The sequence below is a fragment of the Mchenga conophoros genome, linkage group LG15, assembly GCF_057382185.1.
Source record: "Mchenga conophoros isolate Kocher_MC1m ecotype Shallow Benthic linkage group LG15, M_conophoros_male_GT1.1, whole genome shotgun sequence".
NCBI classification, from domain to species: Eukaryota; Metazoa; Chordata; class Actinopteri; order Cichliformes; family Cichlidae; genus Mchenga; species Mchenga conophoros.
The window spans coordinates 5481917-5509389 of NC_140540.1; the positions used below are offsets into that span (position 1 = coordinate 5481917).

Here is a 27473-nt window from a genome sequence, read left to right on the forward strand (position 1 = left end):
TCTTGATTAAAAAGTAAATGAAAGCACTCTTGGAAACTGTCAAATGGCATTTAAAAGACTGAGAATAAAGAAGAAATACCCCGTTGCACAATGCTACCATGCAATACCATGGTTCACAGCAGCATCGTGATATGACAAGCAGACTGCTCTGGGTCAAGGAAAGGATGAAAGCCAGATATCTCAATCAAAACTCTTAAAAAATCTATTTTACGACAAAAAAAAGCTGCTGCCTTTTTTCTAAGTGGGCCTATATTATACACCACCTGACCATGTACATTAAAGAACTCCGTAGTAATCTGTTCCAGATTAATCCCAAATAAAATTGGGCTTCTGATCTAATATTCACCTGTGTATCCCGCATTTCAGATTTATGTATTCTTCTGAATACGAAGCAGAGCCAAGCAGTAGCAAAGGTTAAACTCAGGTTATATGAATTGATACATCTATTAAGTGTCTGCATGCAAAGATAAATTATTCTCTCGCTCATGATGGTCCAAATTAATTATCACTAAAGGGCAACAAGAATTTCTCGATAAATGGAAATACTTTCCCTCTAGAGGGCAGTTCTTCTGAGTTTATCATTAGTTTCAAACTATTTCTGCCAAGTTTAGTTTTCTTTTTCAGCTCAGCTGGATTTCCACTAAAGCTACAGAAAATAATCCACTGAGTGTCACTGCCAGCTCTATATTACAAAACACAACATGACAGATCTATTTCAGCAGAATTCCTATATCAGTTAACAATAACACAGATGTACTGGGTCTTACTGAGACAGAACAGACTATATACCAAGTCTGCATTAAAGACTACCCTCAGTGAGGTCTCTTGTCTGGCCCCAGGCTTTGATATAAAACTGTCAGATGATGACACTGAGTGCAACCACTTTTCCCTCCTTTACAAACATACCAATTGTGTGTGTGTGTGTGTGTGTGTGTGTGTGTGTGTGTGTTTGTGGTATTTCTAATTTGCCATGCTGGAACAGGGAGTGCATGTATGAGAGAGAACATCATCTTTTTTGCAGTGGGCTAACAGGAGCAGCATCCAAAGACTCAAATCAGGTTAGCACTGACACCACAGCAAAGCTCAGTGCGAGCAGTGCTCTGAAGTCAAGTGGATTTCACAAATATGGGAAGCAGCACCTTTGCGTTGACTCAACCAGTGAGGCAAACTTTCATTTGATGCATCTTTGCTTCAGCTAGATGCCTCATTACTGGTAAGCCCCCACCCTGGATAGGTAAAAAAAAAGAAGAAGAGGGAAAGCTACGCTGTTCACACTCGCTCATCAGCACGGTATACACTCCCCCCCCCCCGACAGCACAATCTCCATTGAGAGATGAGCTCTTGTACAGAACATGACCCGCGGTTTCATCTCCTGTGGAAGTGTTTAGGATGTAGGAGGATTCTTGCTGAGCTAACTGGCTTACATTTTCTTTGAACTCATAGCGATGTAGGTGGTTATGTCAGTGTCATCACATCCTGAGCAAAGGCATATGCTGTATATTCTTTGGAGTACTTTTTTTTTTTTTTAAAGGAATACCTTTGGCAGACACTTGTGAAATTTAAAAAGATCTGAGAAGAGAAAGATGTGAGTCTGGTGAACAGTGAAGAACAGCTCCTGGAAATTTTTGCAATTATGCAGTGAGGATGGTAGAGAGGTGGATTGAGGTGCTGTACCACCCTCCTTGCTAATGAAAAGATGACTCAGTTGCTTCTCAGAAGGTCAGGCTTAACGCGCGCTTGGTTGGTGTGCTTTGCTCGAGACTTAATCCTATAAACAAATGCGACATGGCCTCCAAAGGCAAACTTTGATGTGCGCTTCAGTAATTAAGTGTGACCTTGTCTCAGGTATCCACCCGCTAGCTAACTATGGAGGAGTTTCTTTGAGCCTGAGCCACTGTTCACATCAGTGCGTAGGCATGACTCTTTATCGACTGATTCTGGCCTTCAGGGATACCGTGCCACAGCCTGACTGTGACTCACGTCAACGGCACCGTGCCAAACAGTACCGAAATCTTCAAATTTCAAGATGGAGCTTTGCCTCACCGGCTGGTTTTTTAAGCCACAGCTTTAAGTGCAAAAAAGAAAAAGAAGAAGAAGCTCTCAATTATTTAAAATGCCAAAATTCCCCCAGATAACAGAAAATATGAAATGCATATATTATTTGGGCAATTTGTCATAAGCATTTACTCCTCTGGGAAGAAAATATCACAAACCAACATTCCTGAGCTTGGGGCAAATGTTTCTCACGGACGGAGAGGCAGAATACCAAATGAAGTGCCGCCATGGAGGATCTGAGCTGGGTTTCAAGTCCTTGACATTTAGCCCATTCATCATAACACGCCACAGTCTGAGCATGGGCCTCACCACAGACGGGGAGGGCAGGAGAAGAGAGGGTCTGGCTGGCGATCAATTTGAGCAAATTGGAAATGTCGCGGCCTACTCAACCTCAGCGGGGAGCCGGAGGAGCTCTCATCTCCCTGCTGAGTCGCCCTCCAACACCTCTACCCTTATATTCTCTCCACCTCCCTCGCCTCCTCCTCTCCAGATGTTTGGTCTGGCCCACCTGCCTAGACACTTCCACTCTAACTCTCCCCTGAGGACACCCGGAATGGAGCCTAAATTTCAGAGCATATGCAAGCCATGTTATCAAGTCCAGTGTAATACTTAATGACTAACCTCTCTCAGCATGTTTTGCTTAATTAAAGATATTGTTCTCCATGTTTTAGAATTAGCATTTTACAGGCACGGTGCTCATGTTTACGCTTTGTTAGTATCTGCATTTCCTATTTCTGCCTTTCGTCCTGTTATCTCGGCTACCTATTGCTAATTTATTTTCATGTAAGTCCATTACAGAAATTCCAATTGTTAGCTCCAAACACAAAATGGAAATAAGTTAATGGGATGGATATGCTCCTTAGTCAAAGGTGGATTTGTGGATGTAGATAAAAACTTAAGATTATACAAATAAATTATTTAGTCAGTATGTATAAACTAACCATGAACTAAATCACTCATATAAAGTGTCTCACAATATAATGTAAGTAAAAACAGAATGCAATGATTTGCAAATCTAATAAACCCACATCTTTAACAAATCAGATGTTTGAACTGAGAAAATGTGATATTTTAAGAAAAATAATAACTCATTTTGGCAGGTTTTCATTGAAAAAGACATTGCAGCATATGCTACTCTAAAACCAGTGTATATCTTTGGGCATGGTGGCTTTCCAGATGTGCAACTGGCTTTTCCATAGTCCGTAATGCACCCACATACCATCTGAGATAGAGAGTTCTGAACTGATAACAGTCCCTTTACTCTTTAGTCCAGAGCATGCGGTGTCCATGTTCTCCAAAAAGAATTTCAATTTGTCTGACCACAGTATGGCCTTGGTCCATTTAAAAAGAGATTTAAAATTGTGTTTCTGGATCATGTCATCATTCGGCTTCTTCTTAACCTGCATTTGTAGACGGCAAGGTGAGCTGTGCTCACAGAAAATGATTTGTGGAAGTGTTCCTGAGCCCACGCAGAGAGAGCCCAGAGATCAGGGGCATCCAGTGTTGACTTTTAACTGTGTCACTTACACGCAAAATTGCTGAGTGCAAGTGAATCTTTTCTGATATGATGTACTGTGTATGAGATATTTAAAATCTTTGCTATTTTATGTTGAGGAACATTATTCTGAAAGAAACTTTCTGCCCCTCTTTACTTCTGAGAAACGATGCCTCTCTTAGATGCACTTTTTTAAAACACTTTTACATGTTGCTGATGCGTTGCGTTGCTACCTAACCTAACTAGTTGCAAAAAGTTGCTCAAGCTGTTTCTTTTCACTTTTCCAGCCTTTTGTTGACCCCGTCCCAACTTTTTTACGATATGTTGCTGCCATCAAATTCCAAATGGGCTATGTTTTTCATGAAACAGTAAAATGTCTCAGTTTAAACATTTTATATACTCTCTGAATGAATAAAATATGGATTTATGAGATCTGCATTTTTACATTTTACACAGCATTCCAATTAAAATTACCTTTGATATCCATTCGTGAGCTTACAAAAATTGAAAGAAACTATTCACAATGACATTTGTGTCTAACAGTGGTTAAACAAGGAGAGCTCATTGTAGATGTCAGCACTTGAATTTGAGTTCATTTAAGGAGACCCCAAGCTGCCGGGGGGAAATGAGTACTCCCAGTTTGGTTGCGGTTAGCTGCTGGAGATTGCTGGCAGTCGCTGTGAAATCAACTGCTAAAGCTCCAGGCGTGCAGGACTAAAGAGCAGTCAGTGTTGGATTTTGCAGACAAGTCAGTGTGTTCCATGCAAACCGGTAGCTGGTAACCACAGCTGTCTGCTAATGGCTACAAAAATCACAAGTAGATTTTCAGTGCAGTTCTTTGTGACTGATTTTATCCAGGGAATTTTTGTCTTTGTAACCAGTGGTTACTAGTGGTGTGCAATACTGCATATTTTGGTATCGATCCGATTCCCATTAAATTCGTGTCAGTATCGCCGATATTGATAGCGATACTTTTTAATAAATAAGGTGGATGCGTCATTGAATTGCTAAATCTTAATAAATTTTCATGACCTTAAGTGTTTTTATTATTAAATAGTTGAAACCCAGGACATAATTAGGACAAAGTTTATAATTAAATAGAAAATGCTTTATTATTGTGGCTGGTCTGCGATGCCGCTGCAGGTGATATGGACTCACCTGCACCACATCTAAAATCACGCCTCGCTGGCTTAAAACCTGTGCTCTGCTTGTGTTGCTGTTGTTGGTGGTGATGTGTACGGCTGGCAGCTGGAGAGCTGCAGTTGATGAATGTACTGTTATAGCAACGGTGTGATTATTGTAAGAATAAATGATGTTGCGAAGCATGAAAATGCCACCGGGTCTGTCGTGGTGGTTTAGTTATCAAGTTTTTTTTTTTCAAGAAAAATCTTAAATAAAAAGTGCACACAAATCAGTAAATAAGTTAAAACAAGTACTGCTGAGAAACTATAATACAAAAATTACAATTGAAATTCTAAAGAACTGGTGAAAATATAATATGTAAACAACTTAACAATCCCCAAAGCGTCTAAGTCACGTGACAACGCAAGACTTAAACACAAGGGGGAGCAAAGTGTGCCTGCTCTGCGCTGACACAGGAGCGGCGAGTCGGGCAACCTGGCTGTTTCGTCTTTGCCGAAAGCACAGCATCGCAAACAAGAGCAGAACTTAAAGTAAAGAATCGATCTCACCAGGCTAGTATCGATCCGATACCGATGCCGACTTGGTATCGATACAATCGATATTTGGATTGAGCCGCCCACCACTAGCGGTTACCAGGGGGACCAGTGACTGGTCTCTAGTCCTGTGTCACTGAGGCCTTGATAAAGGGTTGCGTTTTATTACTACTTACAAACTTTACAAAGTCCTGCACTCAGGTCCCTGTCTCAGAGTTTATAACAAAACAGACTTCAAAGGAAACAAAATAGAAGTTGGAGTAAGATATGTGACGCTGAAGAGCCAAGTCAGGTTATTAAAAGGTGAAAAAAGAAGCTGCAGAAGTTGGAGTGTGGAGACCATCAATGTCTTTCTAGGATCCTGAAGTAATTGAAGTCAAATGCTGACTATAAATGTCAAAAAGAGAGGGGAGGTGAGCTGCTGGCCTGTAGCAGTTTCACAGTTTGCTGAATTCCTCTTGAAATTCCTCTCTTGGCATTTTTTACTGTCACTGATTGATTTTTCTTTCTATACTCTATCTATTTTTTAAATATCTTTTTTTTCTGTACTAAAATATATTTCAGTGAAATACTATTTTTTTAGCTGCCTATCTCTGCGGGTTATTTCCCTCTGGTTTGGTGTCACTAGAATTTCACTTAAATGGCCTGAAACCAAAATGAGAACACATAAATAATGAGTCGAAGACATCAGTTTTAGTTATCTCACATGAAGAACTTGTGTGGTTAAAAAGTTTTATATTTGATATTGAATATGAATATTTTTAGAAGCACAAAGTACGCTGACTGTTTCCTCTGAGATACTGTGCCTACAATTCTGTCATGTTTTTGGTACATGTGCAATCATGTGAAAACATGTTTTTTCCACAGGACTCTATGCAGTCTTGTGAAAAACAAGTACACCCTTACTGTTTTCCACAGGAATCAAGGCAGTACAACGCAGAAAGATGCTGCTAATCAAATGCATTTGATTAAATGAACATTTCGGCAGTTTTCAGGCTTTTAGGTGAGTGTTAACAAAATGTCACAATCTTCCCAGGAGTTGATATCCAAGAGAATCCACCACAAGGTCAGACTGTGCAATGCTCACTCTACAGGCCTCATTTAGCACAATAAACGCTAAAGTTCATGACAATACAATTAGAAAAAGACTAAACAAGTACGGCTTGTTTGGAAGGGCTGCCAGGACAAAGCATCTTCTTTCCTCAAAATAACATGGCTGCAGGCTATAGATTCACAGATTAGCATCTACAAAACAACAACAACAAACAAACAAAAAAGCCCTCAGAAGACTTCTGGAACCAAGTCCATTGAACCAAAGTGGAGATATTTGACCTTACCATCAATGGACTGACCCACGAATCACAATGAATTGAAGCAATGTTATAAAAAGAAAGAGTGGGCTACAATTCTTTCACAACGATGTGAGAGACTGACAACATCATACAGGAAAGATTACTTCAAGTTATTGCTGTTAAAAGTGGTTCTACAAGCTACCGAGTCACAGAGAGCTCTTAGTTTTTCACAGACTGCTCACATGGCTTTGAAAACTCTCATTTTCACATGACTGCAGATCTTGCTGTCATTTAGATTCATTGTTTTTTAATCCTATTCCTTTATCACTTCAGCTCATATGCTAACAGTGCCTGTTTCTCACTGACATGGCTCTGGCTCCTAAACTGGACCATTAAGAATTTTCTGGGCGAATAGACTATTTCCATATTCTGCCCACCGTGATCTTCTTTCCACAAAAATAAGAATTAAGTCATGCAATGAAAAGCAAAGCTGGTTCTGCATCAACACTAGTACCGGTGCCTTAAAAAAGACACAAGATGACCCACGTCCACTGGTGACCTTTTTCGCCTTATAAAGGTGTGTAGTAGCTGATGATAGGGAGTTAGGTTGGGACAGAGAAACCCTGGAGGGCTTCAACAGTGCATAAACTGCTATTTTTGTGCTAGAGCAAAACTCCTAAATGCACTGAGCGTACAAACAGCACACATTCAAAGCAGGAGTGCTTGCGGTTGGCTGATTGGGTCTCTGGTGAAGAGAGTCAGATGTAAACCACAGAGTGCTCCTTCAGTCGCTCCGCCATCTTCAAATGGGCCATGCAGGGTTGTTATCTACATTGTGAGATGAATGTGAGGGCTAACACCCAGAATCTGTGCGCACCCCTTTGGAAGGAGTGTGTTGCAAAAAGGAGACATCTTTTACTTGAAACATCTGACAGCTACACTTAGAATTTTTTGGAAAGAAAGCGCAAAGCTCCACACCAAACACACCACTGGGAGAAACTCTCAGGAAATGACTGCAATTCTGTTGCTTAGAGGAAAAAGTGCTGCTTTCTTTTTTGTTTGGCCGTGACTACTGCGTTTCCTCTCTCACAAACAAGAAGTCCTTCACAAAAAGAAAGAAAAAACTCCAGTGAAACACACATCTGCTGCACACCAAAACCAAGAACCTCATCATAATTAATGCCAGCGGTATGTCCGACAGATGCTTGATGATGTACTCTTTTAGAAATAAAATTTCATGTGGTGTTGCCTTACTGACTGTGCTTAGTTCCACGAGAATAAGAAAGCAACTCCTTTATACAGCAGAGAACTGCCAAAGCAACTTGAAATCCACTCAAAGCTGGTTTTGCTGCTTTATCAAGCAAAAACGGGGAGCAGTGATAGACTGTAGAATTGTTTAAGAAATTAAGCAGTGGTTTTAAATGAAGGCAATCATTCTTACCTATGTGTTTCCCATACATGTGGTAGAAGAAGCCAAAGCAGTAGGCAGGTGGATTGGTGATACCATAAGGGTTTTTAGGTGCTACGTTGAAAAATGGACTTATAAGCCGTGCTTGGTCTCCTTCCTTGCGCGGTCTTGACGTCTCGATGTACATGTAGAAACCTTGAAATGGATAAAAACACACATGCGGACACCAGAGTTATGAGAACAAAATAAAAGGGGTTCTACATTTTCATAAACTGTGGTCTGATCTTTCAGTGCCTTCTCATCCTCTCGTGTCAAATACTCCCGTTTTATCAGAAGAGACGGCTGTTCTTCGGATTAGATCTTAAACCAATAGGTGTGGTAATACAAACTGCCAAGAGCTGATGGTCTAATTTAAAAAAGCAGAAAAGACTTATTAGAAGTGTGGCAGTGGCTTAAGTCACAGGTTTCACAGCTGTTGCATCTTTCTCATAATTTGTTTTTTTTTAATTACTTGCTGATTCGTTTTGCCTTTACTCCCTTTCTACCTTTGCTTGGTTAATTTTAGCCATCAAACCTACCCGGCTTCACGAGATTAATGCAGCAGGTTTGAAAAAAAAAAAAAACAGGCAAATAAACTTTAAATATGATTGCACGCATACAAAGATCCATATGTAACATACTGGGAGTTAGATCTGTATGAGAGGAACATAATAGAGCATCTAAATCAAAACTATTGACACAGTGTGACTAAACTAATAACACAGTTTTCATGACTTTACTAAACAAACTCATCATTTATTGGCTGAGTGAATGCTGACCCCAGCCCAGCAGCCAGACCCTGAACTTTAACAGGTAACAAGCAGATGAGCAGTCAGGCTGCTTCTTCCATTTTAAACTGTTTATATTTAGTTATATATATATAATTATATCTCTATATATTTCTCTGAATACTTATGTTGGCCCCATCAGCAACTTCACTGTCCCTGACTGTGAAATGTCACAAACATTTCTCTTTGAATCCCTGACAAATTGTTTTATCACTGTAAATATTGCGGTAATGACACCTTCCATAATAAAGATAAGGGCCAGAGCTCACTAGTCGCAAAAAACCTGGCACAGATACAGTGAGGTTACATTTATGGTCCCTTGGTCTGACAGTGGTGGACAGCAGCAGCGATGCCTATAAGTCAGACAGCCCTCTGCGTGCGAGCCAAATTATCTGAAGCCAATCTCAGCCCAGCCACAGGCACAGGCAAGGTAGCTTGTGAGCCGCTCCACAGCCCTCCAGCCAAAATCAAATGGAATATCTGCCTCAGCTGAATCTCATATTAGATAATTATGCACAAAAAAATGAATGGGGCTGCTAATGAAATGCTGGACATTTTGAAACCATTAGGTGATTAAAGCCAATGCATTATTTACTGCCTCAGCTGCTGCTGCTGGTACCGTAGCACCATAATAGGCACCAACTGTATATTTCACCACAGACAACTTCCATCAAAGGATTCATTAAAAATCCTCTAAAAGACTCTTTTCTTATTTATTCCTTGAATATGCAATACCTGTACATGCAGCTCTCAAGAGCGAATGCTAAACTTACTATGCAGAGTCTAATTTGGGTGCCATGGAAACAGCGACGAGGCTCATTTAGAAGATTATCTTGCAAATAAATGATGATCAAGGATCCTCACTGTTAGTTTGTGCAGCATCAAATATTTGGTGACACAATGAGCACAGCTGAAATCATCTTCTTTGAATTGTCCCATCTTATTTCGTCGTTTTGAAAAGTGACACTTGTTTTTGTGTGTTTGCAAATAAACATATGAAATAATCAAAATGCTATGTGTCGTGCACTGACCGATAATGTGATAATCACATTGCTTCACTGTCCCCTGGGGGCATTTGTGGATTCATTCATTGTGGATGGAGCACATAAGAAACAACAGTGTCCATTTAAATGTGTGCATTCAACATGCTAATTTCTAATACAACAAGCAGGTAGACTTTTTTCAGAGGCTCGCTGACAGCTGGCAAGAATGATCACTAAGGCCTAGACCAGCTGTGGTTTTTACTATTACCACAGATTTTTGCAATATCATTGCTCAGCCGTACATATAAATCACAAGATGAGAAATATTATGAAATTACTTGCCCACTGGTTAGTGAATGTTAAGGTTGGTCACGATTTGTGTTATACTCTGCAATATTTTTATCAATGCATAGAGGTTTTTGCTACAGTGTCCACTGTAATTGTAGCCTGTAACATTTATTCAGAGAAGAGAAACAATGAGTTCTTGGCAAAGACACTCTTATCATACATGATAATGACCCCGATTGCATTACAGCAACGTGGCGATCAATATACATTGTAAGCTCATCTATGATATATCACCACATCTCTATAACTGAAGGTAAAAAATATGCTCCGAATGGACCCAACCCCTCCCAAAAAACAAAACAAAAAACGCATGTATGTATTTACTAGGGTGTTAACTTACCACCATTTTTTCCCTACGATTTTTTTTCTTTTTCAAAGCAACTTAGATCACTTATGTTCACATTGCTCCCTCTTGATATGGAGGAGTAATGACATAATTACTCTGCTAATTGAATTGGTGGGGACAGGGTCACAATGCCTGCATTTTATGTTTTAATAAAACTATCAATATTTCTTTCCACTGCATTGATATTATATCGCAAAAGGAAGCCAATACAATGTACCGCCTCATTGATATTTTGTCTGACCTCTAGGGAGGGCTAACGCACAGGCAGATTGTGCTAAACAACAGGCCATTAAAAACAGCGACGTGCTGTTTTACAGTTTATGTATTTGGGGCCTTTTAAAATGCACCGATTCATCCATTTATTGTGATTATTATCTTTTCCTTGTGTTTTTCAGGAGATAACAAAGACCACTTGGCTTGGGCGATGTGTTAAAAACTTCCAACCAGCCACCCTGAGTGTAACAACTGGCAATAAGGATTGTGCGCACGTGTGTCGATTTCCGGAGTTCTCCCACTCCCAATGAACCATTTCCAGCAAATGCAATCATGGAAGAGTATTTTGAGAAAAAGAATACATAATCACCTAACTGGGATCATTTCGGTTTTGAACCAGACAAAATGGGCAATCTGAAGGACTCGGTGACCTAAGGGACTATGCAATCAGATGAAGGATACCTCTGCTTACATCCTCTGAATGAACAAACAGATAGGGCATAAAACATGCCATGATATGGTCGGGAAACTTAACCACACATACATTTTTGCTCCAATTCTTAAAGATGACTAGTAGTTCAACCTTTTAAGGATAAAGGATAAAAGATCTGATGTCTCAACAGGACCTGGAAAAACTAGTCCATGCATTCATCTTTAGCAGGCTTGATTACTGTAACAGCATCTTTACAGGTCTACCTAAAAAAATCAGTCAGACATCTACAGCTCATTCAGAACTCTGTTGCTCGAGTCCTCACTAAGACCAAAAAAGTGGACCACATCAATCCAGCTCTGAGGTCTTTACACTGGCTGCCTGTCCGTCAGAGGATAGACTGGTCTATAAAGCTCTGAATGGTTTAGGACCAAAATACATCAGTGACCTCCTGACCCAGTATGAACCTTCCAGATCCCTCAGGTCATCTGGGGCGATCGTGGCTCAAGAGTTAGGAGTTCGCCTTGTAATCGGAAGGTTGCCGGTTCGAGCCCCGGCTTGGACAGTCTCGGTCGTTGTGTCAAGACACTTCACCCGTTGGCTACTGGTGGTGGTCAGAGGGCCCAGTGGCGCCAGTGTCCGGCAGCCTCGCCTCTGTCAGTGCGCCCCAGGGTGGCTGTGGCTACAATGTAGCTTGCCATCACCAGTGTGTGAATGTGTGTGTGAATGGGTGGATGACTGGATATGTAAAGCGCTTTGGGGTCCTTAGGGACTAGAAAAGCGCTATATAAATACAGGCCATTTACCATTTTGGTCTTTTATCAGTTCCCAGAGTCAGAACCAGACACTGAGAAGCTGCATTCAGCTTTTATGCGCCTTATATCTGGAACAAACTCCCAGAAAGCCTCAGATCAGCTGAAACACTCAGTTTATTTAAATCCAGGTTGAAGACTCACCTATTCTCAGCTTCATTTAAATAAAGCACCAAATCCGCACTTAAGCTTAAATTTCAAAACTTACATTTTAACTACTGATTTTATCCACTGTCCTGATTTTATCTGTTTTGATTTTTGATTTTATATACTGTTTTGTTTGTTAGTTAGTTACTGTAGTTAGTTAGCTTGTTTTAATCAAATTTAAATCATGATTTTTTTTGTTTTTGTTTCTAATGTCTCTGTAAAGCACTTTGAATCACCTTGTTGTTGAATTGTGCTATATAAATAAACTTGCCTTGCCTTAACTCCAATTGATGGGTCATTTCAACTAAAGACAGCTTCACTGACATTTAATCAATGACGTATTTTGTCAAAGAAAAAAAATCATGGAATGTGCGTGATGTGGGACAACTCAACCTGCCAGTTGCAATTACTACACGCCTTGAATATTTCTTTAGAGGTTAATTATTTATCAATTTCTCTCTCAAGGGCAGGCCATCAAATTAGCAAAGTAAGACAATGAGAATCATCTCCTCCATTAATAAAAAAAGAAGTAGACTCAGCCACTAGCTAAAACAAATATGCAATACTTTTACTAGGGATAAGCAATGATTGGCTAGTCGCTGCTTGGACATGTCAAGGGTGGAAGTTTGAGCTCCTTACCTTGCTTGGAGCCACTGTGATCACCACTAGGGCCAGTGTTGGGTGTATACTTGGTGTCGCGGGTGGCTGCACTGTGTCGCGTCCAGTCAAAATCATCATTCTTGTCCTGGGTGAACATGCAGATGGGCTCCTCCTCAAAGCTGCAGTGGAACTCTCCTGGTGAATGACAGAGCACGTCGTTTCAGAAGAGTGAGAAGTTATAGTACACTGCTATGTCTTGAGTAGTGCGACACCTACTGTATATCTATGACATTTCCTGCGGCATGTGTGCGTGTGTGCATGTGTCTCGGGGGGATACATAGACCAACCCGAGTCCTAATTACATCATGCAATCTGGTGAAAAGAATTTCTATATTAAGATGTGACCTCTCACTGACTGTGAGGGAGGTGCCATTGAATGTGTTTTTCTTTTTTTCTTGACTACGACATGCAGTTCTGTTTTCTACTTAACCAGAGTCTATGAAGACAGAGTGCTCCACTGAAGAAACACCCAAAGGCGGTTTGTGTGTGCGACTATCAGACAGCCCACTACCGAAGCATGATGGATGACATTCAATAAACGCAGCCACAGCACAGTAAATAATTTCAAACTTAATATAAATCTCCTGTTAAAACATAATTTTGTGAGGTTTGGCACAGATACAGTAGAAAACTTTTATCTGAATCAGGTGAGCCTCTTGTGATTTTGAACAATCCCCGACATCCCCCCTTTTTAACAGGTTTAAAAGAAAAATGGGGTGATTGTTCTCCAATGTTTCATATCCTCTGACCAGTGAGACTTCTTTAAACCCGACAACCGCCTTTTCTACCAGCTTCCATCTTCTCTGTCGTAGGTGTGCAGGTGAAGATATTAAGTCCCCCCCACCTGTGACAACAAGTTCAATACAAGTGGAATGACTGAATGAGGGTGGAACGACGTTGTTATTGGTCACATGAAAGGGAATGTATAAGTGAATAGACTGTGATGATGAGTGCAAATCCCCATGCACTCAATTTAATGAAGGGGTAGTGGCTGGATCGACTCTGTCAAAAAGAAGAGAGAAAAAAAAAAACCAAATGATGCAAAAAGCACCTGACCAGAGGACTTGGCGGTGCTAAGCGGTGTCCTCAAAGAGATAGCAAAAAACACAGCATTTAGATTCAGGACGCAGGCATGTGCTCTGATAAATATTCATTGATTTATTAAAACGTAGCTGGGAGCAGTTTGGAGTGGTGACCTTGAGAGGAGCGGGATCTGCAGCTTTTACTCAGGTAATGGAGGTAACACAGACGTAGAGGTGTGGTGTGGGTGGATGGGCCGGGGGATGGAAGAGGGCAGTGATGCTGCGAGGCAGAGAGAGAGCGAGAGAATGAGCTGGAGTGAGAGAAGAAGAGGTGGTGGAGAGGGAAAAGTGCAGCAAGGGGCCGCGTTTGAGGCACTCTTGACTCTTCTCCTCATGAGCATGCAGATTTAAATGGAGGTCTAGCTCCTGGTGCTAGACATTAACGTCCCTATCCGCAGTGAGCTAAACTAAATGTTTTCGCCTCGTGCGCCTCAGAGAGATAGGAGGATTTGGAGGATAGGCAGAGGAAGGAGGCAGGGGGGAAGGGGAGGCATGCAGGTAAGATAGTTTCCTGGAGGGATTTGGATAATGATGTTGGTGATTAGGATGTTTGCTATTATGTTGGCAATGTTTCTGTGAACACCCACCAAAATATATATCTATAAAAATAAATAAACCACGATACAAGGCAGCACACTGCCGCACAGCAAGCAATGATTAAGTCTGGATTCTCAAGGCATGAATAATGTGAATTTGTAAAGTTTCAACAATGAAACAATGCGTCATAAATGAAGCTAAACATTAAAGAATATAAACAGCTATGGCACAAATGCATGCATAATTAATGCTCACAGAGCACAGAAGGTGCAAATAAACTCATGCGCCCAGAAACACACACACCCACACACACACACAGATACACCAAACGACATCCAACATCTCATGTAAACGCCGTGTCCAAAATGCACAATGTCAAATATCCTGACGCAAGCCTACCCTTTTCTAAAGGCAAGCCTTGCTCAATCATTGCTCATTTACTCCTGTTTTAGAGTCGTTTAAAAACATCTTCCAGTTCAATACTGATTATTTAAGTCGGCTCTCTATAGACGAGACAGTTACTTGGAGTATCCCCACTGTTTTCACAGCCGGTGTTGTGTCAGAAGGAGCACTCTGTCTGATGAGACATGCTAAGTGAGGTGCACATTACTTACTCAGGTGAGGGTTGATGGGAGCTGTGGAAGAGAAAGGCCAGGGATAATCGTTAGTACAAAAAATCTTAGCAGCCTGTCATTACATGAAACACTTATTAAGAGAAAATGTGCATGGAGGCACACGCCGACGTAAAAGAGGTCAACCTGTTGCACCTTCAGACTCTGTGTGGCTGCCTTGTGAGCTCTGCTATTCAGCAAGTAGCAGAGTATTACACAGGCATATATTAACCTTTTGTGAGCAACAAGGAACATATTATGTAAAGATATAGCAGAGAAATAGGTTTCTTTCTGGAGTGTGTGACCGCAGAAACAGAACACTGTTTGCAAAGTATCTGTGCTTCATCTCTGTAAAGCACTTTTGCCTTCTCACTGTAAAAACACGAAGGAAACAGACGGCACCAATCAACTCCCGCACTCAGAACAATGATTATTGAGCAGACACAAAGAGAGATGTCTGGGATTTGAAGTGGAAAAGGTGACAGCATTTATTCGCAGTCTGTTATCTAATGTAAAAGAGTGAGGGATTAGGAAGACCAGCCTGACCACATTAATAAGCTTATAGCGCAACTGCTTATCATTACTGCCATTTACTGGCTTTGCTGATGTTCTTGTCCAAGGTGACTTCCATTTAGAACAAGCCTAAGCCTATTTTATCCTTCCATTTAGGAGCCAATAAATCACAAAAATGAGTAATAATCACAAGTGTGTCTGCTAATCAGTTTCCTGCAACTTATATCCTGTCTTTTCAAACCCATCATTATGAAAACGCTAACGGAAATACACCGAGGACTTCTTTTGCATTCTGTCCACCTAACCACAGTTCAATGCTTCCCTCATTGATAATTTAAGAGGCTACTGCCGCAGCAAACACATAAAGGTCAAGGGTATCACACAGAGTTGCAGCGAGCCAGTTAGTCGGCACTTCACTTTTTGCAGAGTAAATACCATTTAACCTGTCAAGAAGATTCATGGGCATTTTCATGATCGATTGCTGACCGGCTGAATAGATGCGATACATCAGCTTTACTACAAAACTATGTTGCTGGGTGATTTATGAAACCTTGCTGTTCATGGAGGGAATTGATTTTAATCCAACCAATTAAAGTGAGTAATAACAAATCATTCCTACAAAGGAAAACGTAGTGAGAGTGGCGAAGTACAGTGGCGCTGATGAAACTGCTGTTTTTAAAAGCTCAAGTTACATAAAAAGGAGGGATTTCTGTTTATTGTTGTGTAACTCGTGGAAATGTATGTTTGCTCGGGGATAAAAGGGGAGATAGACAAAGACACATGCCGTGAAGCAACTAAAATTGCATTTTCAGCGCACACCTTCCTTGAAAACGCTTTAAGAATCTTTTATGTGACTGTGAAAATACTCGCCGCCCGACAGTCACTGCTTCCCACTGAATCTACAGTGGACTGCACAGAGCAGCACAGACTGCAGAGGGGGAGGAAATCATCCCGGCTGTTGCAGAGAAAATGTTTTAAATGACAACTTACAGCCTCGAGCCTGCGAAACGGATGCTGAGGTTTCCGACAAAACTCTATTCTTTCAGGCCCCCTCCTGCTCGCCGGCTCTCTCCATCTCAATGTCCCATTTCCTGTAACTCTCCCTCCCTCCCTCCCTCCCAAATCCCTCTTTCTTCCGATACTGTGGTTATGAAAATGTATTTCGTTGTCTGCATTTTTTTTTTTTTACCTGCAGCTTCCCTCAACTGACTCACTACGCCTTAATCCAATCCAAAAGAGTGTGTCTGCTCAAGCAGTGTCTCCATACACACTAAGGAAATCAAGCTGTGCACAGAGAAGGCCCAGAGGCTAATTTTACGACTGTTTTGCATGCAAACACTCTCTCCAGATCACACTTGCATAAAACAGATAATTTTACTTCCAGTATAGATGACTATATTGGATATGGGAAAACAAACAAGCATTAAAATAAACTGCGACAGAGCTCAGCTGTTGACTCGAGCGTTTTAAATGAAGCACTTTTTTTAAAGAAACGTTGCCGCCTTGTCTGTAACTGTGTCTGAACTCCTGAAAACAAGTAGCAGACCTCAATTGCCCTTCTTCAAATGCGCTATGCCGTTAAAGCAGAGATGTGCAAAACCCTCGAGCTCACTGCAAAGGCTTTAAAAAATATCCCAGATTTTCTTCTTAATGCTGCAGCACCCTGCTTTTCCCCCCATAGCTAAAAAGCCTCAAATAATGATTGAGGATGAAATGTAATTTTGATAGTTGTCAAGATAAAAACTCCCAGTGATCACACAGAGGAGTGAAGAGCGGATTTTTCTTTTCTTTTTTTTCTTTCAAACTTCTGTTATTAGAGCACATATTAGGTGCATGTCTGCCTGAATCCTGGTTTATACTTTTCCAGCTGAGAGGACAAAACAAGCTGCATGCTTGATGCATGAATGCCTTCCATCCAAATTGCCTAATTTTGATCGAAACACAAAGTGAGCTCATTGACCGCCAAAGGACATTGGTCCATGGAGGCTGTTCCGGATACAATCACTGACTTCATCTTGGCAGGATTCCCTGCCCACTGGCCTGCGGCTACATTACAAAGCAGCAGACAATTCCAAGGCTCCAGCCAAGTGTCCTCATAGACAACAGTGGCATGCCTGGTTTTATCCTTTCTTTTTTCACTGACCTCATATAATCCACACACTCCCACATTCCCATCAATCATATTTAGGGGTTATGGGTGCGTGCCATGATGTTCTGAGAAGGCCCTGTGTTGGCTCCACAGCTGCCCAACCATCAGCTGGAATAATGACAGTGTGGGTAAATGTAGTTCAGCAATCTTTCCCTCGTGTCTCCGTGACCAAAATAACAAGAGCGACATCACACCATTGTGTCCTTTTTTACAAAAGCCTACTGAGGATGCACTGCTCTGCACAAGTCCTGCAGTAACACACATGGACACACCCGAGCCATGCTGAGCCCCGTGCAAGGCTGTTCTTTCATTAGCGTACATATACATATATGCACTGATGGACTGGCATTCACTTTAATCTAAAGAACTAAGAAGTATAAATGACAGAACAAAGAAGACAAAAGGATATTTGATTTGATTTTATTGATTAGCATTCAAATATCTCAGTGAAGACAGAACAAAGATCTACCACAAAGCAAGAAAGCATGAGACAAGGCTAATCAAAAGGTATTGGCTGAAGCCATGTCATGTCACAACATGTTACAGCAGCAATCAAAACAGTTCAAATCATAAATATGCTGGTCCCAACTCTTCTACCAAAAACAAGAGTGGATTTCAAAGGAATGTCAAACGGAGGGACCATCCAGCTGAGCACGGGGAATCCATGAGTCATGCCTTGCACACTTGGTGAGCATAGATTAGCACGAAAAATGGAAACAGCAAGAATCAGCTAGCTCTGTCTGAATCTTTCAGGAGGTAAAGAATCCCAAACACCAGCACCTCTAAAGCTCAATAATTAATATGTCATATATCATTTAATTCTTACCAACTAAAAAAGAAAGAAAACAAAAAGAGTGAAAACCTCTATAGCTCAGAGATCTTTAAGGCTTTTGAGCAGTTGCCAGGCTAAAAAGAAACTCTGGGGAGTCACTGCTACAAGGCTAGCTGTTCAGTCTTTGTTCTAATCCAAGCTCACTGACTGCTGGCTTATATTTAATGAACAGATATGAAAGCTGTATTGATCTTGAATAAATGTATTCCTTTAAGTGAAAGTACTTTATAAAGCAGGACTACTGAGCATGTACAAAATACTGTATCAAAACAGCAGCTCAGGTTAAAGCATGCTTCACAGCAACACAAAGAGACAGAACCTGGGACAGCTTTACCACTGAATCACTGCTGGTCAAACAGAAACACCCCACTTACAGTGAGAAACTGAATTTAATATAAGATTTAGGGAGTTTTGCCTTGAGGAGAGGTGTTGTATATGTCACTGCAAGGTGCATAAAAATGGAATATTAAGAAACAGCAGCAGTGTTTTACTGTGACACTGTGAGGGTTGACTGGAGGCTTAAACATTAAATCCTGTGTATTGGAGGAAACAAGAGAGGAAGAGAGACATAGTGGGAGGGGAGCGTTATGAGGAACACCAAACAGATGCTGAGTTTGTCACTGCAGCAAAATTTAAAAGAGCATCTTCAGAGCTTGGTGACATAGCCATTCTTCATCTTGCAACTGGGGACACTGTAACCGCTTTTGTGTTTTCGTGCCAAGTCACAGAAAAGCTGCTACCATCGACTTTATGTGGTTCAGAATGATTGCTCGGCCTTTTGGGCAATGATGGAAAAAACTTCCTCTAATGGAGGACTTATGTTGCAATTTAACACAGGGCAGAAATGTTCAAGCTAACAGCTAACAAACAGACAAAGCCGTGTTTTTTCTGTAGGTTTTCTTCATTTTAGGGTCACAAGGAGGAAGAGACTATCCCACCGTGCAAGGCAAACACATGAAATACGTTTATCGGTTGCTGTTCAACTTCCCATTTATGCAAATACTCAAATAAATGAATAATTGAATGCAATTACCAAAGTGTCTGCTGAGTCTATGCACAAATTTAGACTGGAAGAGCCAGGGCTAAAGGTTTATTCAATCCCGCAGCCTCCTTATGGTGAAGCAACATTGCTTGCCACAAATTAATCCAGTTAAAATTAATAAAAATGCAAAAGTCATTAAATTGATTAATTTGGGTTAGTAAACCTTATTTGTGCTTGGACCCTTTGGGAGTTTCCCAAACAGTCAAATATTGGACATGTCTTTGAATCAGGACAATAGCAAATGCAGGACTGCCATGAAAATGCTACCTTAGATTTATATACCAAAGACAGGACAGGACTTAAACATAGTGATTACATAGCGATAAATAGAAGAACTTTTATGACTTTTTTTTTTCAATTCACTGTAAATTTTCAAACCCATAAAGCCTTTGTGCTACAGCCCATACACAGATGCCCCACAGGTCCATGTTCCCCAGTGAGAATGAAACTGAAGTGATAATGGAGATGGTCCTGGGCTGTATTTCACACATCAGTCTCAGAGCAGAGTGGATACGGTTCAGCCCTACATTAGCCTGCTACCGTGGCGTTATGCTGTGTGTGGGAGAACAGAGCAGCCCTAGAGTGATAATTAGTCCAGCCTCTCGCTGGGCACGTCAGCATTGGCTCTCCTCTTTCTATCTTTTTTCTCCTTCTTCTTCTTTTATTAATTTGTTCCCCTGTATCTCCCTTTTCTTCCCAGTCTCAACTTGGCTGCCTCCATCACTCCTTCTGCGCTACTCCCTGCCTTAATTAGCCTCAATTCCCCTCACTTCGCTTCGACTGTATTCATTTGGATTCAACTCCACTGAATTCAATTCAAGGTTGACCGGGGGAACCGCGCAGTATCACAAACTACTACAAAAATAACAGCGGAGAAAGTTTATCTGCCTCTCTCATTTCTCTCCTTTTTCCCAATTCTCTTTGCAGAAGCCATGATGAGCTGCAGTGAAACTGAATTATTCACAACTGCAGCAGCACCACTCCGGAAGAACTTGGCAGTCAGTGATAGACAGAAAACAGTCAGTCACTTAGTTTCTGAAGATGTACATCTCAAGTACCTGTGCATCTGTTCACTGGTACTACTGGGCCAACTGTGGATACTACTGTAGTCTTTGTATTGTTTTTGCCAGCATGCCATCCCACAAGCTGGAGAATCTATCTCTGTTTGCAACCTGCTATTTCGTTCTGTAAAGAAATACAGTGTGTTTTGATGTATTCTCAGTGGTCGCAGTACACAAAATCCTTGTGATGTCCTTCTGGCTGCTATTTTTGGCTGCTGTACTTTTATCAGAGAGACTCTTCTGATTCAACCTCAGTTTAACCTCATTTGTTATTATTGCTTTATCTCCTTAAATCCAAGGCTACTGTCTGAGATGCCCACCTGAGAACCGTCGCAAGGCTATAAGGTCAAAATGAACAACCTTGAGCTCTATAGATGAGATATACTTAGGAGAATTTTGAAATACAAAGTCTATTTTGAGTCCTTTTCAGTCTGGAGATAACAACGAGTGACGATTTTGTTTCATCTGAATCAGAAATGTAAATAGAAGATTTAAAAAAAACAGCAATAATCAACGGGTCGGCGATCCAGATGTTACTGCTCCTGTTTTAAAAATTCTCGAGTGCAACTCTCATCTACATTTTGATGCATCAGAAATAAATCCTAGATGCATTTTAGTGGTGGCAGTAAAAGGTGGCCATTTCAGTCAGTGTGACATCCTTGGAAACCTTTGAAAAAAATTCTGCCAGTTGGGTTTTTATAACAAATTCAACCTGGACTCAAAACAAGGGGCCTCAGGGAGGACGAGGTCAGTATGACTAGATGTATTTATTTATTTATTTAGTTACAATTTTTCAACCTTTTTCTCTCTCTCTCTCCTGTAGCTCTTGCTTTTTTCCCTTGCTGTCCCTCAGGTAACTTCACGCTTTCTCTGGAGCAACGTTAGCACTGTAGCGATCTGCAATTACTGGCTGCACCGATCTGCGCTCTGCTTGTTGTTACAAACTGCCTCCACTTCCTTTGGAACCCGGCACGCTCTGGGCAGACGGCGTCCCTCCCTGCGACTGGTTTTGTTTTGTTGTGTGTTTCCCTGTTGCGTATTAAATCATTACCAGTGCTGCCGAGCTCTTCCAAAAAAGGGTAATTATTGCAGTTTTCTCTATAAAATCTGAGTATTTGTAAAACATTTTGTGGCTTGTTTTAGAAAATTGCTACATAATTATTATTACTTTTATTACTGTAGTCTATATAAAATAAATCAAATAAAATTATTACTGTTCTATCTGGCCACCGAGTCTGGGCAAATGTACAGTAAGATTTTTATGCTTTTCATGTCAGGGTCCATGTCAGGCATGGTGAGGGCAAGAACCTTTCAAAATATTTACAATGTGAAATTGAAAAGCCATTTATTATATGAGAAACAATCCGGGGGACTAATCAGATCCTCCGACAAAGACAAAAGACAGAAAATTGCATTGTTTTGGGAGGGGGGAACCGAGCGAAGGCAGCAAAGCATGACTCATCTCTGACCAGCTCTGTTTGGTCTTGTTACCCGGGCTACATGCTTGAGTCATCTGAAGCTTCAATGTCATGATGATCTCTCAAGCACAGACACAACAAGTCAGCCTTTGCCCCGGTACAGGGGAGAGCTGACTCAAGCAATGAAGGTCACTAAGAAGGGATTAGTCAGTTGATCAGCATCCATTTGGCTCAAAGGAGAAGAGAAGCAAAGCCGGCTGAATTCGAGCTGTCTACAGATGACTGAATGTGTTACATGCAATTCAAATTACTTCAATCAGTTCCCTTTTTTTTTCCCCACTCGCTCTTTCCTCGTACGTCTTATGCAAAATAACTCATCATCGGATCCTTGTAATGACTGCTGATGCTACGGCGAACTTTTGATATCATCATTAGTGATGAACGTACGCCGTAAGCACAAACTTCAGCGGGAGTTAAAATCTCTTGTCTCCTTTACCTTGTTTTTATCTGTTTGCTGGCTGTCAAAACACTGAAACAATGGAAAAAGTATGTAGCGCTTACCACTGTAGGTGACGATACGGATGGCGGAGTCCCCCTCGCCGAAACGCGTGATGGGCGTGAGGCGCACCTCGTAAGACTCGGGCTTTATCAGCTCAGTCAGGTTATGCGTCATGAGCTCTCCTTTGTTGATTGTTCCATCCACTGGGATCTCCTGCTCCCACCAGCGCTGGAGCCCCATCTGTGTCGGAAGAAGAACCACATGAGGTTTGGGATATTAGACATTTGCTAGTTCTGTTTATAACTAACAGATTTTCAAATAGCAAAGTGTTCCTGCTGCTGTTGAGGATTGGTATGTTCCCCTTCACCCTTTGTTCTATTTTTCCACCTTTCTGCTCCACATCTGAGCAATCAGCATCAATATGATGCAGTATATGGTATACTTGACAGACTCCTCTTTTGTTGTTACCTCCCACAGCCAAGCAGTTGGACCAGCCTTGGGTTTCTTTTTCCCGTATTTTCCTTGCTTGTATCATTTGTTCTGACTGTTAGCTCATTTTACAGACCTTACCTTTTGCTTTCATGCACCATTTGCTTCATCTAAAGTCCTCCCATGCATGAACGCTAGTCTGTAAATAAAGATCATTTGGGTTCTTGTCTCTGTGAACTGTTCACACTTTTCAAAGAGCTGTTCTCAATACTGTACCAATAACAGATCACAGGGTCTCTAATGTGATCTCATGTGATGCATCTTCACTATCAGCTATATATAGGTTCTGTATGCAGATTTACCAAATAAGGAGAGTATGTGCCATGCAAAGAAAACACGTTCTCTCATTTTCCTCCAAGTGTGACCACAACTATGTAGTCCTTTAACACGACTGTATAATGTTCCATTTCATCTGCCAATTAAGACCGCCTATAGGCATCTGTGCGATTCACCAATCTGCACGATCCAAGCTGCACAACAAAAACAAATTTCTTTTGTAAGCTGATGACGGTGAGATGCTCATTAACCATATTTACTTTCGAAGCAGCTCCCAGGGTCAGAACTAAAAGACTGCTATTAAGAAGCAGCAGACACATGTTTCTATTAGCAGAAGAAACATTATCGTAGGTTTTATAGGCATTTTGTAAGTACAGTTGTGTTCTGACTGTCTGCCTGATTCCTTTAAAGAATTTCTATCATGATGTTCTGCAATTTTTTATTGTTTTTGCCATCTCTTTATAAAGGGACCTTGAATTGCCACGATTTTTCTATCTTCTCTTTCAATAATGTGCAGCAAACAGGCAAACTCCTGGCTGACTTAGTTCAGGTATCACACAAACTTTAATTCCTTTTGTGCTTTCTGATATAATGCAACCCCTCTGAAACACAAACAGCAAAGCTAGATTTGCTGGTGAGGGGCGAGTGAAGGAGGGTACATTTTATCCTCGATTATCAGATTAACAGGGCACAAAGACAAGCGATCGCGTCTGCATCACAATTAGTGACCGTACCATACAGAAAGAAGTGCACCATTAGCGGAGGGAGACAGGGATCGAATGAATGAAGGTGTGACAGCATTGAGTCAGTGTGCATGTGAGGGAACAATACCAATTAAGTAATTACTTAGAGGCTGGATGAGCCGCAATTATGGCGTGCAAGTTTCCATCACCATTAGTTTGCAGGTAAATAGGGTCCGTTGTCTCTCTGCGGTAATTACAGAGAGCGCTCTAGCCCTTACCTATGCTTTGAAAATTTTTAACTTTCCCCTTAAGCACAAAAGGCATGACAGTTAATTGCCATAAATTACACAGTGTCAGCCTGTATGTGTCTCGTCCTATGTGTGTTTCAATCCGCTAAAATAAATGATAATATGGTGAGGATATTTGCTATTGTGATATATCATAATGATGTGAGAAACTGATCAATCAGAAACTGACTACTTAAGTTGCTGCTGCTAAAAGGGTGCTTGCAAGTTATTGAATCCTCGTGTGAATGAGTGTGAAAATGCTCTTTTTCACGTAACTTTATGTAAACCTGTATTATGTACTGCATGCATTATGTTGCTGTAGTAATTTGCACATGCCCACTGGTGATGAAGTACATTACTAAATAGGCTTTTATGTTTGGCCCTGAACTGCAGCCAAGTTCTCTATCTATCTATCTAAAGAAACAATTATTTAAAAGTAATTTTTAATGAATTTTTGGAAATAGATCAGATGTTTATTATGTTCAAAAGCTGTGGCTAAAACATGAATATGAGACTTGATGTTCATCCAGTTTGCTCAAAAATTCATACATTTAAATATAAATATTAAAAATTTTATTTTTAATACCCGATTTAACCAGTAAGCACCAAAAATGAAACATTTCATGTACCTTATCTCACTGTTGTTCACAAATGCCCGTGGCATTATGTGCTTATGTTCAGGTGGCTGTATAATACTGAATAAAATTAAATATACACATTTCTGTGTGTGTGTGTGTGTGTGTGTGTGTGCATGGCTTTTAATATTGGTCTTGGCTAGAGCTGCTTTATAAAGGTCTCCCCCCCCCCTTATTAAAAACCAACAGTGCTTAAATATGCAAATCAAATCAAACTCTAAATGCTGACTGGAAAAAAACAGAAAAACATTCAACTTTTCAGACACTTTGACACATGCACATACTTACAGGCTTATGGATTCAGCCCCATTGTTTTGATTCCCATTAATGTTCACTGAATCCACACATTTGCACTCAATTAAGGCTTCTGTTTACATCCCATTAGCTTTCAATCTCCACATTTTCCCCACAGATGTAGAGAGCCGTATTGATTTAATTTCCTTTCACTGTGGCTGCGGTTCAGGAGGGGATTTATAGGAACTTAAAAAAATAAAAAATAAAAATAAAGCTGATCAAAGTGATACTAATAGACTTGAAGACAAACTCCAGAATAACCAACTGCTGACATAACGTTAGACAAGCTGATCTACTGCAGATTACTCGCATGTAGTTAAAAAAAAAAGGAGGAGTAGAGGCAGAAAAGGGAAAAAAGGGAGCCGCAAGATGGCAATACATGAGCTGAAAAAAAAGTTATCTTAGGAATGGAAACAGGCAATCAAGGTTCTGGACAGACTAGAAGGGCTTGAAGCCGCAAGAGTATCAAAACAAGGCAGATATAACACTGGTTCCTTGACAGGTGCAGCGATTTGTGTTTTGTGATTCTGACCGGTGCATGCCTTTCAGCTTTGGAGTCATTTCCATTTCCCTCCCCTTCAGTCGGACCGTCTCTCATGAGGGCACTGGGCGATAAGACGGAGCAGTCCATTACAGAGGCATAAGGTCTACCAGTTCTCAAGTATTAATTCAAAACTGAGAGAAAATGATAATGATTCTCAAGGAATGGCAGGGGAGCTGCTGCTGGTTCTATAAATAGAATGAAGCGGTGTAGTCCGTGTGCCAATGCTTTCTTTACTGCACCATTTTTTCCCTTTTTTCAAAAGGTATCTTTCTTTTTTTTTCCAATTTAGAAAAAGAGCCACTCCTCATCCTCACTTCTTCTTTTTCATTTCCTCTTTGCATGCTGCCTCTGCCTCTTCTGGATTTCAACTTTTCTTCACCACAAGGCAATAAAAAAAATGTCATTATTGTCCTAAATCACTAGCAAAGGCAAAGACCATAGATAGTACACTATATGGCAAATGCCACAGGAAAAAGTCAGAATTTTCCCTTCAGTAAAGATTCTCTGACTCTGATTCTCATCTAAGACAAAGGAAGATTGGCCGTTTTACCTCGGAGCAAGCAGATAATGGTCCCCCAGATATCAAAGCAAGAAGGTGGAAAGAAATTAATTCGCCCAAACACAGATCTTCTTCTAAAACAGACTTGGGTGGTGATGCTCTCTCACTTGTTCTTCTTAAATAAAGAAATGCACATTAGATTGAAATGCTAATGTGATTTTAAATTTGCATTTGGTCCATTCTAGCACAGGTGCAGACTTTACAATCGTTACAAATGTGCACAGGACCAGCTGAAAATAGGAAAAGCAAATGTATATTCCTGGCAGGTTTTCAGACTAATCCCTGGCAAGTACACGGGCTCGGCAAGCACGACATAATTTATTACCAAACAGACCAACTGAGATAGTTGACAGAAAAATCACTGCGCTACACAAACATAACAGGTCTGAAATGTGTTCTCAAGCGTCAATTCCTTGAGGGTGTAGAGTGAGACAAACACTAAATTATATTATTCATTACAAACACAACTGTCAGGGTGTGCTCCCTAATTCGGAGCAGAAATTAGACGGATTTCACTCAAGCATGCGCCACATTTCTTCATCTTAAATTATTATTTTTTTAATTGTTTTTAACATGGTTGCAGATGCGCCTCCATGCAGCAAAGGCAACGTGAAATTCTGCGGCAAGTTCAACATTTCAAAAATGTGTGGTGCTGCACCTGCTGTTCTAAATTAAAAAAAGAGAAAAAAGCAAGATCAAATGTGCATCGCCATGGAGGTGGGGGACAAGACAGAGAAAGAAGAGCAGAGAGTGGAAGGTGCTCATTGATTGCCAAAAGAGAAAATGTAACCACGCCATCCATCAATGCCGCCTGCCTGTCATGTGTGGAGCTTACTTGAGAGGCAGGAAAAAGGAACACAAAAAAAGCAAAAAATAGGAGCTATGCTCGCTACTTCTAGCTGCGGGGACCCCTTTCACTCTTCTGATGGAAAGCAAAAACAGAAACAATTCATGGAAACCACAGACCATGTTGAGCTGACTGCCCCTGACAGGTTCTCAGTGATTCCTGCTCGGCGCACGAAGGCTCATTCACGTCCTGAAAAACTACACAATAAGACAGATATGAGGTTTGGCTCTATCAATCGGGTACAACACGCAAGTGTGAGCACGCTGTGCAAAAGCTTCCATCGTGTGTTTAATTTGCCAATAAGAAAGGCTTTTACATGCCTGTCGTGTGGGATGACTCTAATTTATGTATGAAGGGTTGGAAAGAGGCTGACCAATACCCGTGACAAGTTACTGTACCAGATGCCAACATTTCATGACTTTA

At 40.9% G+C, this 27473-nt stretch overlaps 1 protein-coding gene across 3 annotated transcripts in view; it reads right to left on the minus strand.

Moving 5' to 3' along the window:
- Window positions 1-27473, minus strand: part of LOC146557575 (MAM domain-containing glycosylphosphatidylinositol anchor protein 2) — a 201752-nt gene that overhangs the window by 11288 nt on the left and 162991 nt on the right. For all 3 annotated transcript variants that reach the window (XM_085246108.1, XM_085246107.1, XM_085246106.1), the window contains 4 exons: window positions 22499-22676; window positions 14926-14946; window positions 12672-12827; window positions 7960-8121 (listed from right to left, as the gene is read on the minus strand). In XM_085246108.1, coding sequence (XP_085102234.1) covers window positions 7960-8121; window positions 12672-12827; window positions 14926-14946; window positions 22499-22676 — 517 coding nt within the window. The remainder of the gene's footprint in view (window positions 1-7959; window positions 8122-12671; window positions 12828-14925; window positions 14947-22498; window positions 22677-27473) is intronic.